Source organism: Aspergillus luchuensis, chromosome 2 (genome assembly GCF_016861625.1).
Source record: "Aspergillus luchuensis IFO 4308 DNA, chromosome 2, nearly complete sequence".
Taxonomy (NCBI): domain Eukaryota; kingdom Fungi; phylum Ascomycota; class Eurotiomycetes; order Eurotiales; family Aspergillaceae; genus Aspergillus; species Aspergillus luchuensis.
In genome coordinates this window covers 2,240,251-2,253,221 of record NC_054850.1, presented here as the reverse complement: position 1 = coordinate 2,253,221, position 12,971 = coordinate 2,240,251, and the positions used below count along the sequence as shown (strand labels likewise).

The window sequence follows — 12,971 nt, the reverse complement described above, 5'->3', positions numbered from 1 at the left end:
TGGACCGGGTAGCTTTGCTTTGCAGCACCTCTGCAGGAAACGACACAACTGAATGGAATTTAATGTTGTCAATTGCTGACCGGACTCAATGTAAGAGTTCACAAGGCTATCAGCAGCGGAATTCAGCTCGCGGTGGTCGTTCACTGAGGAGGACCGTCTAGATCTGGGCGTAGCGCTGGCGCTTAGGACCGGCGGGGCATAAGAGAGAGGAGGTACGTAAAGGCCCCAGGAGAAAGTAGAACAGGGAAAGAGAGATGGATCAGACAAAACAAAAGGGAGTAAACGAGGAGATCGTGACGGCCGGCCCACAACGACCAGCAGCTATCACCCGCAGCAGCAACGGAAAGCGGGACGATGCGTGAGGATCGCGAAATGTTATGGCTGGTCCAAGCCGATTGTACAAGTCGGTTACAGAAGACATAATCAGCCGGGCGAGAAGCTGGGGGCGGGTGGCTTAGATAAGCACCATCACGTGGTGGAGCTGGAGAAAGAATAGGCAGTTTACTAGTGGTATCGTGAGAAGTGGTCATTTACCGTCACTTTACCGCACGGAAAGTGAAAGCAAGCAGAGACAATGGGGAGATGACTCAGCCCTGACTCAGCTGCCTTCGCACACAGAAGGCGCTTGTGGTTTGGGATTTGTTCTTTTGCCCTAAAATCAGCCAAATCGGGGTCGACCAGCAGAAAATCCAGAACAGCATCTTTCATCTTCAAAGTCATACCCTCTCCACCCTCAACCCCCCATATCGCCGTTCGCTGCGACTGCAACCATGGCGCCCAGTTTTGACACCCTGTCTGAGCAGGATCTCCACGAAGAGGAGGAGGAGGAGGTTGACTTCTCCGGTGAGTGCGCCTCGCGTTGTTGTCCCATCATCCTCTTCTCACCCCGTTTCCCCCGTGCCCCTCGCCGCTGACTCCGCCCGATTTTCTCCATCCAGATCTCAAGGAGCAATATGAAGTGAAGCTTGAGGAGGGTTTGGACACATTTGTTGTGATCGATGGACTTCCGGTCGTCCCCGAGGAGAGCCGGCAAAAGCTCATCAAGTTCTTGTTGAGGAAGCTCAACACGGTCGGCCACACTTCGGAGGATGCCGTCTTCATGCCCATTAACGACAAGAACATGTCCGAAGGGTATGTTTCAACTTAGGAAATTTGATTGCGATTGGGAAAGGTTGTGGAAACATTAACACGTCGTTTCAGTTTCGCCTTCGTTGAGTACGAGACCCCCGAACAGGCCGTCGCTGCCGTCAAGCAACTGCACGGTGTACCCCTCGATAAGAAGCACACTCTCGCCGTCAACAAGTTGATGGATATCGATCGTTATGGCCGGGAAGGGCGCATCGACGAGGAATACAAGCCCCCCACCATCGAACCCTTCAAGGAGAAGGAGCACCTCCGCTCATGGCTGGGCGACGCCAACGCCCGTGACCAGTTCGCCCTTTACCGTGGCGACAAGGTCGGTGTGTTCTGGAACAACAAGAGCAACCCCCCCGAGAACGTCGTCGACCGCGCGCATTGGACTCAGCTTTTCGTCCAGTGGTCCCCCAAGGGTACCTACCTCGCCTCCGTCCACCCCCAGGGTGTCCAGCTCTGGGGTGGTCCCGCCTTCTCGAAGCAGAAGCAGTTCCCCCATCCTTTCGTTCAGCTGGTCGAATTCTCGCCCGGTGAGAGCTACCTGACCACCTGGTCCGCCCGCCCCATCCAGGTGGAGGAGGGCCACCCGGTCCTGACCTACGAGGAAGACGGAAAGAACATCATCATCTGGGATATCGTCACTGGCAAGCCTCTTCGTTCCTTCGTCTCTCACGATCTGACTGCCGGCCCTAGTGCTGAGGGCGAGCCCAAGAAGAAGGTCCAGTGGCCCGCTTTCAAGTGGTCCGCTGACGAGAAGTACGTCGCGAGAATGCTGCAGCACCAGTCGATCTCGATCTACGAGCTCCCCCGGATGAACTTGCTGGGCAAGACTTCCGTCAAGATCGATGGTGTTATGGACTTCGAGTGGTCCCCCGCCACCGTCGTCCGCGAGGGTGTCAAGCAGTACGAACAGCTGCTCTGCTTCTGGACTCCCGAAATCGGCAGCAACCCGGCCCGTGTCGCTTTGATGAGCGTTCCCTCGAAGGAGATCGTCCGTACGCGTAACCTGTTCAACGTGTCGGATGTCAAGCTGCACTGGCAGTCGCAAGGTACCTACGTCTGTGTCAAGGTCGACCGTCACTCCAAGTCCAAGAAGTCCATGGCCACCAACCTGGAGATTTTCCGCGTGCGCGAGAAGGGTGTCCCCGTCGAAGTCGTCGACAGTCTCAAGGATACAGTCATCAACTTTGCTTGGGAGCCCAACGGAGGACGTTTCGTCGCCATCACCACCGGCGAGGCCCCCAGCGGCACCGCCGTTCTCCCCAAGACCTCCGTCTCTTTCTTCGCCCCCGAAAAGAAGGGTGTCTCGGCCGGCAACTTCAAGGTTGTCCGCACCATTGAGAAGAAGACCAGCAACGCCATCTACTGGTCTCCCAAGGGACGTTTTGTCGTCGTCGCTACCGTTCACTCCCAGACCAACTTCGATATTGACTTCTGGGATATGGACTTTGAGGGTGAGAAGCCCGAGGGCGAGAAGGATCTGGCCGCCAACCTGCAATTAATGAAGACCGTTGAGCACTACGGTGTTACGGATATTGACTGGGATCCTACGGGTCGCTACGTTGTCAGCAGTGCTAGCGTGTGGACCCACTCGGTATGTTCTTCCTTCATAGTGCCTTGACACAATTGCGTTACTGACATGTATTATGTAGATGGAAAATGGCTACAACATTCACACCTTTGCCGGTCAGACCCTCGCCGAACACCCCACCGACAAGTTCAAGCAGTTCATCTGGCGCCCCCGTCCCCCCACTCTTCTCAGCAAGGAGGAGCAGAAGCAAGTGCGCAAGAACCTCCGCGAGTACTCGAAGGAGTTCGAGGAGGAGGACAAGTACGCTGTCGACATTGCCAACACAGCCGTTGTGGAGACGCGCAAGCGCGTGCTCAACGAGTGGACTGCCTGGATCCGGAGGGAGAAGGAGATGCTTGCGGAGGAGAAGGACGCCTACGGTGTGCCGGAAGACGTCGACTCTGCCAAGCAGGCCAAGGATGCCCCTGCTGTGTCGGAGGACCAAGGCGAGACAGTGGTGGAGGAGATTGTGGAAGAGATCATCGAGGAGAACGAGGAAGTCATTGGTTGATTGGGAAGCCAGCTTCGTATCTAATGTGTTCTATTCCATCCATTTCCTTTTCTTTTTCATTACCTTTTATCCTTATCTCGCATCTTGTCTGTCGATATCCTCGCCCTTTTTTCTTTACCTATCCTCTCTGAAGCCCTCACACTTCATCCTCTCTTCTTCCCTGTGAGACTTCATCTGTGATCCATTTGGATTGGTTCCAGCGCGCGCGTGGGGGCACCTGTGTCTGGAACATTTCAAAAAAAAAAAAAAAAAAAAGTGAATAGAATCTGTGTTTGCATATTTCTTTCCCGAGCGTGAGGGGAAAACTTTGATGTGCGTGATGTTGGTAGCAATGAGAGATGACAGACAATGATGACTACTGCAATCATTCAAGTTCAGTTTATACCACTTCATAACTATCCCAACCGAATACCCAAAATTAAACTATCCAAAAGTCAACAACACCAACCACCACCCCAACACAACCCACCATAACCCCATTATACATTCAACCCTCTGAGCCCCATTCCCAGCGGACCCCGTATTATACGGCCCGGAATATGTACTCGACGGCTGCACATTAATCTTAAAGAACTCCTTATCCCCCAACTTCTTATTCCCCCCAATGATATTACCCCTAGGCGAGTATTCACAAACGACATACCATCCTTGCGGTCTCTCCGTTCCATTGATCCCACCTCCACCACCTCCTCCTCCCGCTTCACTTCTCTTCCCATTCCCATTATCATCATCATCATTAGTAGTAGTATTAGTATTATTATACCCACAATCAATAGCCGCACACCCCACCTCCCTCGTCTCCCTCCACACCAACTGCGTAAAATGTCCCGTCTCCTCCGTGAACCCCGTCGGCTCCTGGAAATTGTATTTCTGTACTTCGTCGCCCCAGGCGGCTACGGCGGACGAAACGTTGGGGTACCCGAAGGCGAGATTCTCGCCGTACGGGCCGTTCTGTATGTGCATTATCTATTAGCTTTTTGGTCCCTGTGAAGTGGTATTTACGTGATCTTGGGGAAAGGGTGGGGGAAGAGTACTATACCGAATGCTGCCATTTACATTCCTGTGCCCAGTTCAGGGCGTATTGAGTTAATGTCGTGTTCCAGATTAGGTTGCTTGCGTTGTGGGCTTTGCGGTAGGTGTTGCTGACGTCTAGGATGGAGGATTGGAAGAGAGCCGGGGAGGTGTAGGAGGGGGGTTCTTGGGTAGTGGTGGTGGTGGTGGTTGGTGGTGCTGTTGCGGTTGCGGTTGTTATGATGGTGACTATTACTGTTGCTTTTGATTGTGGTTGCTGTTGTTGGGCTGTGGTGAGGGTGATGAGGGCGCTTAGGAGGATTATGAGTATGGTTGCGGTAGTAGTTGTGGTGGTGAGTATCCTTGAGATTGTACGATGGAGCATGATGATGATGATGATGATGATGATCTCATATAATGTTATGCGAGTATAGAAAGTTTAGTGTAGTATTTGAGAGGATATTTCTCATGACGGAAATGTAGATTGTATCAATGATGGATCGCAGTCAGTCAGCAATTGTCAGACTGAAACAATGCAATGGTGAGTGGTGAGTGGTTGTGGTTGTGGTTGTGGCGCCAATGGCTTGGTTCCAGGTTGAAACACATTGCTTCTTCTTCCCTTTGGCTCGGGGTGGACAGTTCTTTATGTCTCTCCTGGCTTATTATCGTCATTGCTTGGAGCTTAAGGGCTGGATTCTGGGGGTGGGAAACTGTTGTCAGGAATTAGCCGGATAGATTTAGAGTTTCCTGGAGATGCGATCCGTCGGGTTGGTAAAGTCGTTGTATGTATGATGCAACTGGTTGGGTTACGTATTAGTAATAACTCAATGCAAAAGAGATTACTAGTACTGTGTAGTTCGTTGCAGTCTTCGTGGCTGGCTGGTTGGATTGGAATTGTTGTACGCTGGTCATGTCAGCTTGATGTTGGAGGGATTTTGGGTGTATGAGGTTGGGTAGTAGTATCAATACGTGGCTCTTTCCTCTGCTACTAAATCATATAATCACCTGTCTATTCTCTAACCATGAAAATGGCAAAGCCCTGGGGTATTCGTAGCTCTATATACACCGTATAATCGTAATGCTGGACATGATCTTCACATAACGTTGCAGCCAATACCATACATGGCTCGTTCGACGTCTCGTTTCACTTGGTACCAATCCGCCCGTCGCTCAGCGAACTCGTACACTTCCTCCACTCGCCAAATCCCATTGAACCGGTCCGCGTCGGCGATGATGGTGGCAAGCTCTTTGGCATCAGAGGGGTCGATCAAATAGATCTGCGATAGTTCCCGGAAGGCCTTGAAGTAGAGGAGAAGGTCGTTGTTCCTGAACGTCTGGATGAATTTGAAGTAGTGATTCATGTCGCTACAAGAAGTCAGCTTCGCCATCAACCTCAAAGACATAGAGAATCCTACCTGATGAGCTTCAGTGACCCCTCAATGCTGATCCTCTGCCGCTTCAGATGCTTGCATAGAGCAGCAAACAGACGGAGCCCGACCTCTTGGTTGAAGACGTCCAGCATACTCTTGTCTGTGCTGCCCACCAACATCTGTGTATGAGAAGAGACCACATCCACCACGGCCGCCGCAGCCTCGGTGATACTGACATCCATCGTTTTACGATAGGGGTCAGTAGAGACACTAGGATTGAAGTCGGTCGCCAATTGTCTCGTTGCTAGAATGTAGTCCACTTCTTCCATAAGAACATCGATTCCTTTGTTAAGCCCAGCAGCAACCCGTTCATCCAAGCTCTGCTCGAACTTTTTCTTTTCCTTGACGGCCGGGTCCAGAAAATCATTGCGGTCCGTCAGTTTGGTGCCGATGAGTTCCTGTTCGTAAAAGACATCGATCATCTGGAGAATCAGATCACCAACGTTCACCAGCTCCAGAAAGGTGACCAGCGGCTCAACGCCAGATTGGTCGCGTTCTCCTTGCTCGCGCGGCCGGTAGTTTGACAAGTGGTCCACGGCCTTATTGAACCCACCGATCAAGTGACGGTTTCCTAGAATGCGCACGAGGGCGACGAAGACCGCCTCGCACTGTTGTTTTGCAGCAGCTCCATATTCGCCTCTGATCTTCACAAACTGCGCGGCTCGCTCCAAGCTTGACTTTGCCGCATGAACCAGACTAAGAGCAACTTCTATGCTGAAAAGAGATCGAATACCCTCGAGTTTAGACTTCATGATCGCGGCTTTTGCCGCAAGCTCTGTGGTCGGCGCCTCCATAATAGGAGGCGTTGTGGGCGACGCGATGGTTGAGAACCGATTGGGACTCTTCAGTGACGAGGAGTCGCTGGCGGTGGGCTCCGATGGTGTCTTTTGCTCGTTCGCCTTGTTTCCTGAAAAGCTTGGAAGAATATTGACGGGAGCCATAATAACCTTCTTGAAAGAGGTTAAGAAGTCACGCTTATCAGCCTGCCTATTGATGTTCGACATCAAGAATGACTCCGTCGAGGCTGCCTGCTCCGATAGCTGCCTATCCCAGTCCCCTACGGCCGCCTCAGATATTTTCCGGAAATGATCCAGTTCCTCTGCGAGATATAAGTCCATGTGAGGTACATAGGCTTTAGCAATGACATGATCCATGAATTCATCAAAACTGTCGTCCAAATTCTGAATTGGCAACAATGTATCCGAGAGATTAAGGCATTGAGCAAATGTTCCTGAGACGGCAGTCAAGTAGGACTCGGTATTTGAACCATGCAGCTCATCAAAAATGGCAGTCAGAAATGGGTAGAGCACATCCTGCCCAACCTTTTCGATAAACGGTGTCGATATTTTCATCGACGGGGGGAAAGCACGATTGATGATCGATACTTCCTCGTTATAGGCCACACTCAGCCGAGTGAAGAAGGCCTGTGTATGTTCAAGTTTAACCCGTTGCGAGAAAGGATCAATGCAGTCCGAGACTTTGCCGAGATCTGATCTTCTGGTAACGAGATGGTTGTGCTGTATGAAGAGTTCAACAGCTGCCTCTCCGCCGTTCAACGTGTACAAAACATGGGCGTATTTTCGCATCCTGTCATCAATATCCTCTGTCTCGTATCCATGTCTAAACTCCTTTATGGCCGATATTTCGAACATCGACACAGCAGACTGCAATTGTTCAAGCCGTCCACGCCATCCTTCGTCTGCATCGCATTCGGAAAAGGATTGTAGTTGCGACAGTATCTGCGCTTGGTGCTGTGGATCGGTGTAGTTCTTGAAAAGCAAGCTATCCGGAGAAGGACCGTTCGTAACGATATCATTGTAGTATGGTGCCAGCGCTGCATGTACCTTTCCGTACTCCTGGCGGGCCTCTCCACGAACCGACTTGACTTGTTTCAGAGCGCCGATGACGGGATCATTTTCTGATCCATCCGATATATCAGCATTGGCCGAAGTGGTTAGATTGATCTGGTCGAATCCGTCAGAGATCGATTGTAAATCGGCCCGGGAACTCCGTGAGACGTTGGGTGCAGGTTCGCCGTGCGGTGCTTGCGCATCCTCAACCTCTTGCTCCTCGACCGTTCGCACATCCGCGATAGTTCCGAACACTTCTTCCGTATGCTTTCTTGCCTCCACCTCGTCCCAACAACCCATCCGTTTCAGTTTCTGCACCCATCGCGTGTCATCGTATGCCATCTCGCGCAGGAGTTTGGAAGACCGAGCTACTCGTATGAGATCGACAGGGGAAAGGTAATCAAGGATTGAAGACATGATCTCTGGTCATTGTTAGAATGTCCTGCAGTGAATGCGATCCATCTCCCCGTTCGTCCTTTCTTGTTCGGTATTCACAGTTGAGACGTACCTGCTGGAAGAATGGCCCTGGAGATTTCCTCCATCGAGGCCATTTTGAGTGAAGCCAGAACATCCTTGCGCGGCTTCACGCCGGCACCTGGCCCAGTCCTCGCTTTCTGCATCTTGTAATTTCACAGTCGGCATCTGGAGGGACGTCGAGTTCGTCCGTCAAAGGCTCCAGAAGCTCAGCGCGGACAAGCCGGTCAGGGTCCCAGCGTTCCCACCGACTAGCTCGCTCCGCGGGGCTGCCCCAATTAGTCGAACGTAAACCCGAGTAATCGAGCGACACCGGAATTGCTGGCAAAAATGGGGAATCATGAAACATCGGTTCGCATGGTGGAATCATAGCCCCTAAATCTGAGGAATGGAACAATCCACGGCGCCGAGCAATTGCGTCGGTTGGTTGGCAGTTCGTCACTGTGGGCGGAACACCCCAGAAATTCCACGGTTTGGATCGGCCGGCTGCTTACCTTTCCGCTGGTCTGCTCCGGAATTCCAACTCACCCCAGTAAGCAGTATCACCACCGGTTTCACAGCATCCTTACAACGGTCCGAGTAGGCGCAAAATGGGTATTTCCTTAATGGACATCAAATTTTGAAACATCCGGTGGGTAGTCACGCTGATCCGCTCGAAAAAATTCCCTAGAGTCTGCTAGTGGGGCGATATATATTAACATTAGAATGCGACGGGGAGTACTAAGTAAGTATGTAGTAGTAGTGCTCTCAGTGGGATTTAAATGGTATTTCCCTGGATTGAAGTTATCATTAAGCTCCAACAACCGGGGAAAACAAGGCATTAATACTAATAATACCAATCTGCGCTTCCATACGAACCAAAGAGTTAGTTTTACAAGTACCACCAGGGTAACAATATATATCCGCTCAATGAGCCAAACATTCCCACCTCGTTTCAATACTAGTTGCTATCGTGTTACAATATAATTCTGGCGAGCGTCTTGCAGTCAACCTTCTACTACTTAATAGGAGTATATGCACATGTTGCAGAATGTCTTCTGAGATGAAGTGTAATATATATTGATATGGTTTCATGCAGTGCTAATACGTAGTGGGCTCATCTTGCATATATGCTTGTTTTATACCTTGGAACAGGATGATACTCCAGTAAATCAAGTGAATTGAATGCTCACAGATGTAGACGACGATGTCCGTATTGAAGTGTCACATTACCCAGTATGAGATTACCTCTCAGACCGGCCACAGTTGTTCACTTTACGGTCCTCGTTCTCTCTTATCTGAACTGTCTCCCCTCCCAAACCCACAAGCAAAATGGACACGAGCGTCAACAGTTGCGTTTCAAACCCAGTGGAAGAGTCTCAACGCCCCATATTGCACATTGAGGCTCGAGTGAAATGTGCTAATGATGGCATGATCGTTCGCACTGATTTGGTAGGCTGCTTGATACACTTACGATTCATGAATTGACGGAACAGCAGGTTAGGGACGAGGTTACAGAATGGCTTCACAACAATTACATCGTGATGTCTGTTGATCAGTTCATCAATTCTTTCGGTCAGGAATCTACCAAGATGATAACCTCTGAACGTCTTTCTGACGATGAACAGGAGGTCTAAGCGAACCACATGCCCAAGCCCTGGAGTTCATACTCGTGACCGAATGTAGCGGCGGCAATCTGGAGTCCGGTGCATACCGACTTCAGGATGTCCAGTTGGACGTTCAAGTGTACCAACTACGTACCAAATCGGAGCGACAGAGCTTGCAGAAGACCGGTACACTTGAGGATTCAACAGAAGCCGGGGGTGGAGTCGCTACGGCAAGAGTACTGGCCTTACCGAGCATAGATCTGGAGGGACTATGGGAGACGTACGCTGACCTGCTAGTTCTTCCCGTGCTGAAAGTAACTGATCATTTGCATAGGTTGGATTACGATCAACCAATTCAGTCGACGCTTCTTTCGGCTACAAGCAGAATGGGTGACGTCTTCCCTTACAACCTGCATCTCATGGCCTAATCTAACTTGAGCAGTCTCGTTTTCTGCTCATAAACTCGATAAGTGGACTATCAATTGGAACAGGTTGTTACTCATATGGGGGCCACCAGGAACTGGGAAGACAAGCCTTTGGTTTGTGGATGTATTACATGGAGTGTGGTTGGTGGCTAACTGATCTAGTCGCGGTCTTGCCCAGAAGCTTGCAATACGCCTGGGAAAGGGTTATCCCCAGAGCAAGCTATTTGAGATCAACGCATACTCTCTAGGAAGCAAGTATTACGGCGAGAGTAGCAAACTTGTGAATGGGATGTTTGAGAACATTGAGACGTTTCTCCAAGAGGAAGAAGATACATTCGTTTGTGTGTTCATGGATGAGATAGAGACCTTGGTTGCTCGGAGAGACCGGGCACTGAGCAGCAATGAGCCCTTCGACGCCATTCGAGCAGTCGATGCGGTACTCACAGGGCTGGATAAACTGAAAGAACATTCAAATGTTATCGTCGTCTGCACCAGCAATTTGATTACAGCGCTGGTAAGCTCCTATTCAGCGCTGAGTGCTACGCATTAACACTGACGGTGTGCACTCGCGTGTAGGACCAAGCTTTCCTCGATCGAGTTGATATCAAACAATACATACCGCAACTATCTAGCAGACCTATATATAATATCTACAAGGACTGCCTAGAGGAGTTGAGCCAGAGTGGACTCATTGAGGGTGTTTCATTCGACGTGGTCCAAGTTACTCCGGACGATCCCCAGACGGCTTTGCAGTATGTGGAGCAGGCTGCGGAACACCTCACCCTCCCGACTTTTGACGAAGTGCTGCTGCACTATAGATCGTTCTCCGATGCTATACCCACGCTACTTGCTAAGGCTGTCTTTGAAAGTGAGGTTAGTGATCCTGGACGAAGATGAGCACGGTATATGTGTTGGAATATTGACGATGGCGATTAGGGGCTTAGCGGTCGCACGGTTCGAAGACTACCCGCTCTATCGTTGATTCTTTATAGTAACGGTACCCGATGCGATATTCGGACAGCGATTGAGGCGCTGCGTATGGGAATAGCGTCGGAATGGCAGGCTAAGACGGAGGCGACGATGACTATGGCGGAAGAGCAGCTCTCGGGAACAACACAAGCCAATGGCCAATGAGAGCGATGGGATTGATGGGGGAGTGTGTGTGCTGGGGTCAGCGCGGAGGAACGGAACGGGGGGGGGGGGTGAGGAGCTGGGAGGCTAATGACGAAGCGATGGAATTGTTGATATGCGTATGAAATTGTAGCTCGGAATGCATTCTCGTAGGACTTCTCCTATCATGTTATCGCGAGAACGGAGAGATGGTGTTGGTGGTCAGCAATTATCAGGTGGCCGCCGAAAATTGTTGTTCCGAAAAGTCGCGGTTTTCACCGAAGGCAGTTAGGACCGGGGCGGCAGCCAATCAGAACGAGGGTTTAGGCAATTCCAAACCCAAGAGAAACTTGACCCGTTCGACCAACCTCGACTTCACCTCCAAAAGCACATTCTCCTGTGCGCTCAGCCTTGTCCCCTCCCCCTCCCCTCTCCCCTTCTTTGGCTATCGTGCCTTCTTAAATACCCCATTGTCCGGAGGGTCTTTCACATCGTCAGTATGCTGGCACGTACTGTTTTGCGCAGCGTGCCCTTCCGGGGCGTCGCACGCCAGTCCTTGAACAAGACCTCCACGGTACGAACTTCCCCGACATCGACCGTCCATTGAACCCAATGGACGAGGACAATCGCTTCTCTATCGCACAGGAAAGCTTCTGTATGGGTTTTTGACTAACGAATCACCCAGCGTGCGTCTTCCTCCGCCGCCGGTGCCGAATCCGCCAGCTCCCCCTTCCACCTCACACTCACTGCGTCCGCCGCAACCGCCGTCGCTCTCGGATCCGCCGCGTATCTCTATGGCCAGGAGGCTTTTGCCATGACACCTGCTGAGGAGGGGTGAGTGGATTATCGGTGATGCTCGAGGGAATGGTCAACGCGTTGCTGGCTGCTCCGTTGCTCCGACCGAGGCATCATCTTCCCGATTCCGACTGTTTGACATCAAGACTGACGCACATCGAATTCAAGATTGCACCCTACCGCTTACCCTTGGGAGCACGCCAAGTGGAACAAGACCTTCGATCACCAGGCGTGAGTCTTCCAATTGCGGGCGAATAACACCCTCGCCATCTCTCCCCGATACCGGCCATCTTACTCATGTTTTGCACTCCAGCCTCCGTCGTGGTTTCCAGGTCTACCGTGAAGTCTGTGCCAGCTGCCACTCCCTGACCCGTGTGCCTTGGCGCTCGTTCGTCGGTGTCATGCACACCGTCGATGAGATGAAGGCCATGGCCGAGGAGAACGAGTACGACACCGAGCCCAACGACCAGGGCGAGATCGAGAAGCGTCCCGGAAAGCTGTCCGACTACATCCCTGCTCCCTACAAGAACGAGGAGGCTGCTCGTGCTGCCAACGGTGGTGCCCTGCCCCCGGATCTCAGCTTGATCGTCAAGGGCCGTCACGGTGGCTGCAACTACATCTTCAGTCTGCTGACCGGTTACCCCGATGAGCCCCCGGCTGGTGCCACCGTCGGTGCTGGCATGAACTTCAACCCCTACTTCCCCGGTACCGGTATGTCACCATTTGCAGTTTACACCTGACAATTGATTCGCCTATGCTCAGTACTAATTCTAACGATATCTAGCCATTGCCATGGGCCGTGTTCTTTTCGATGGTGTTGTCGAGTACGAGGATGGCACCCCCGCCACTACCTCCCAGATGGCCAAGGACGTTGTCGAGTTCCTTAACTGGGCTGCCGAGCCTGAGATGGACGACCGCAAGAAGATGGGTGTCAAGGCTATCACCCTCCTGACCGGTCTCTTCGCCATCAGCGTCTGGGTTAAGCGTTACAAGTGGTCCCCGATCAAGACGAGAAAGATTGTGTACAGCCCCCCCGTTTCCCGGCGCTGAATGTTGCAGCGGACTGTATGAATTG

General features: G+C 51.6%; 5 protein-coding genes across 5 annotated transcripts; 3 read left to right on the top strand and 2 right to left on the bottom strand.

Moving 5' to 3' along the window:
- Positions 1-770: 770 nt before the first annotated feature.
- EifCb (translation initiation factor eIF3 core subunit b) lies at positions 771-3,215 on the top strand (the record flags this gene model as incomplete). Its single annotated transcript, XM_041685465.1, has 4 exons — positions 771-843; positions 939-1,131; positions 1,201-2,728; positions 2,787-3,215. 4 exons carry the CDS (start codon positions 771-773, stop codon positions 3,213-3,215), a joined length of 2,223 nt encoding a protein of 740 aa, XP_041539547.1.
- A 423-nt stretch (positions 3,216-3,638) lies between these two features.
- Positions 3,639-4,611, bottom strand: AKAW2_20720S (putative extracellular SCP domain protein Pry1; the record flags this gene model as incomplete). The annotated part of the gene is made up of 2 exons (XM_041685464.1): positions 3,639-4,166; positions 4,255-4,611. 2 exons carry the CDS (start codon positions 4,609-4,611, stop codon positions 3,639-3,641), a joined length of 885 nt encoding a protein of 294 aa, XP_041539546.1.
- Positions 4,612-5,320: 709 nt separating this feature from the next.
- RCY1 (exocyst complex component Sec10 family protein) lies at positions 5,321-8,126 on the bottom strand (the record flags this gene model as incomplete). Its single annotated transcript, XM_041685463.1, has 3 exons — positions 5,321-5,591; positions 5,642-7,928; positions 8,015-8,126. The coding sequence occupies 3 exons, from the start codon at positions 8,124-8,126 to the stop codon at positions 5,321-5,323; spliced, it is 2,670 nt and encodes an 889-aa protein (XP_041539545.1).
- Positions 8,127-9,291: 1,165 nt separating this feature from the next.
- On the top strand, positions 9,292-11,125 carry AKAW2_20718A (putative pachytene checkpoint component Pch2; the record flags this gene model as incomplete). The annotated part of the gene is made up of 8 exons (XM_041685462.1): positions 9,292-9,411; positions 9,459-9,534; positions 9,588-9,846; positions 9,901-9,956; positions 10,009-10,105; positions 10,154-10,505; positions 10,568-10,864; positions 10,928-11,125. 8 exons carry the CDS (start codon positions 9,292-9,294, stop codon positions 11,123-11,125), a joined length of 1,455 nt encoding a protein of 484 aa, XP_041539544.1.
- Positions 11,126-11,600: 475 nt separating this feature from the next.
- CYT1 (ubiquinol--cytochrome-c reductase catalytic subunit CYT1) lies at positions 11,601-12,946 on the top strand (the record flags this gene model as incomplete). Its single annotated transcript, XM_041685461.1, has 5 exons — positions 11,601-11,675; positions 11,787-11,935; positions 12,065-12,127; positions 12,210-12,607; positions 12,681-12,946. The coding sequence occupies 5 exons, from the start codon at positions 11,601-11,603 to the stop codon at positions 12,944-12,946; spliced, it is 951 nt and encodes a 316-aa protein (XP_041539543.1).
- Between the last annotated feature and the right edge of the window lie 25 nt (positions 12,947-12,971).